Source organism: Mus pahari, chromosome 17 (genome assembly GCF_900095145.1).
Source record: "Mus pahari chromosome 17, PAHARI_EIJ_v1.1, whole genome shotgun sequence".
Taxonomy (NCBI): domain Eukaryota; kingdom Metazoa; phylum Chordata; class Mammalia; order Rodentia; family Muridae; genus Mus; species Mus pahari.
Window position 1 is genome coordinate 64,913,410 of NC_034606.1, and position 2,001 is coordinate 64,915,410.

Here is a 2,001-nt window from a genome sequence, read left to right on the forward strand (position 1 = left end):
CTACCAAGTGAGTTCCAGGACAGCCAGAGCTATACAGAGAAACCCTGTCTCGAAAAACCAAAACCAAAACCAAAAAAAAAAAAAAAAAAAAAAAACCAAGTGTGTGCCACGATGCCTGGTTTATGCGGTGCTGAGAACCAAACCAGGGCTTTGTGCGCGCTAGGCAGACACTTTACCAACTGAGTCACCTCTCCAGCTCTGAGAATGTCGTTTCAGTTACAGTGAGTTCGGCTCAAAAGAAAACATTTTGGCTTGAATTCTAGGCAGCATCAATTCTAGTTATTTTAGTATTTCACTCTAAAGCTTTTTGCAGCTTCTGCCTCAGTTTACTGTCCTGTGGTGCTACAAAAGAATCCACAGAGCCTTTATCTTCTGTGCATCACAGGAAGATGACGGTGGGCAGCCTTGGGAGAAGTGAACAAAACAGACAACTAGGTACCCATGCCTTGACAAGGGAGAGAGGCCAGAGGGAGACTACATCTGAGGCTTGACTTTCCCTTTTGGAATTCACTGCCAAGAATTCTCCAAAGCCTTAACGCAGCCCTCGGACTGCTAGCATTATCTGCCTCATCTCAGAGCTAGTTCACCTGCTGCTTCTGATCCCCAGAGCAGGGTTCCATCAGTCATACATATTCCCTGGGATGCTGAGCACAGGCAGGTGCTGAATGCATGACTCACTAACTAAGACACCTGTGTCTGACCAAACTTGCCTAGCTTTTCCCAAGATTTGTTCTGTTGTTGAGGCAGGATTTCATGCAGCTCAGGCTGGCCTCCACCCACAGTACAGCCAAACACCATGATGAACTTCTGATCCTCCTGCCTCTGCTTACCAACTGCTACAACTGCTGGCATGTGTCACCGACTTCAGCCAACACGAGTTCAGCCGGTCATGGTGGCACACACTTTTAATTCTAGCACTTGGGAGGCAGAGGCAGGCAGATCTCTATAATTCAAAGCCAGCCTGGTCTATGTGGTAAGTTCTAGACATTCAGAGCTACACAGAGAAACACTTGACTCAAAAAACAAACAAAACAAAAACTTAAATTTGGGGATGGTATTATGACAGCTTAAGTTCAAAGTATTGTCTTTTAAATTAATTTTTTTTTTTTTTACAGAATTTGTGTTTTTATGAGTTTGGGTTTGTGTGTGCACATGTACATATGCCTATGTCAATGCTGATCTAAAATACTTAAGTGTTATTTGATTCTACAGCCGCTGAGTGAGCAGAGCCTTGCTTACTGAGAGCTTTGTTTGCCCCTTTCTTTTGCAATAGTGTGCTAGTTTTGGAAAAGTGTGTGGGAAAATGTCAGTGTTTACTTCTCACGGACACTACTGATTGCGGGTGACTTTCTTCTCCAGGTGTTCTCTACTCTATGTATAAGGATTATATCAGACCTCGGTTCTTCAATGTACCCAAAAAATAAAGCCAGAAGCTGGAAGCAAGGATGACCAGCTCCTTCAGTGCTGAGCATCAGAAAAAGGAATTCTCATTGTGTTCTGAATCATGCTACAAAGTGTAACTCACGCAGAATCCTCATAGAATCTGTATCTTATGATGCTAAGAAGTTGCTCTCTAAATCCACACTGAAGATTACCCTGCTGCTGTCTTTTTCTGGCTTAGGCCCCCCTAGAGCTCCAGACTTTGTGCACACAGGCAGCAGGGGTGCCTGCACCAACAGGCTCTGACAGACTTCTAACCAGGCTCTTAGCAAAATTGTGGCCACCATTCACTCAGCAAGTGGTGCAGACCAAGTGTGTTTTCTCAGAAAAGGGATCTAAGGAGGCAAGGTGGCTCAGGAATGAAGATGCTTGCTGCTGAGCCTGGCCTCAGCGTGCACCTTGGAACCCAAATAGTGGAAGAAGAGAATGAACTCCTGAGGTTACCCTCTGATCCCCACAAGCAAATGGCTATAGAAAGGGGGTGGGACTGGCTCTTGCAGAGGACCACGGCAGCTCGCAACCCCTGCACAGAGTATGTATACAGTGCACATGCATACATGT

General features: G+C 45.4%; 1 protein-coding gene across 1 annotated transcript in view; it reads left to right on the plus strand.

The window, feature by feature from the left end:
* Higd1c (HIG1 hypoxia inducible domain family member 1C) overlaps positions 1-1,583 on the plus strand; it is a 15,754-nt gene extending 14,171 nt beyond the window's left edge. The window contains exon 4 of the mRNA XM_021216997.1: positions 1,360-1,583. Coding sequence (XP_021072656.1) covers positions 1,360-1,424 — 65 coding nt within the window. The 3' untranslated portion in view covers positions 1,425-1,583. The remainder of the gene's footprint in view (positions 1-1,359) is intronic.
* Positions 1,584-2,001: the final 418 nt, after the last annotated feature.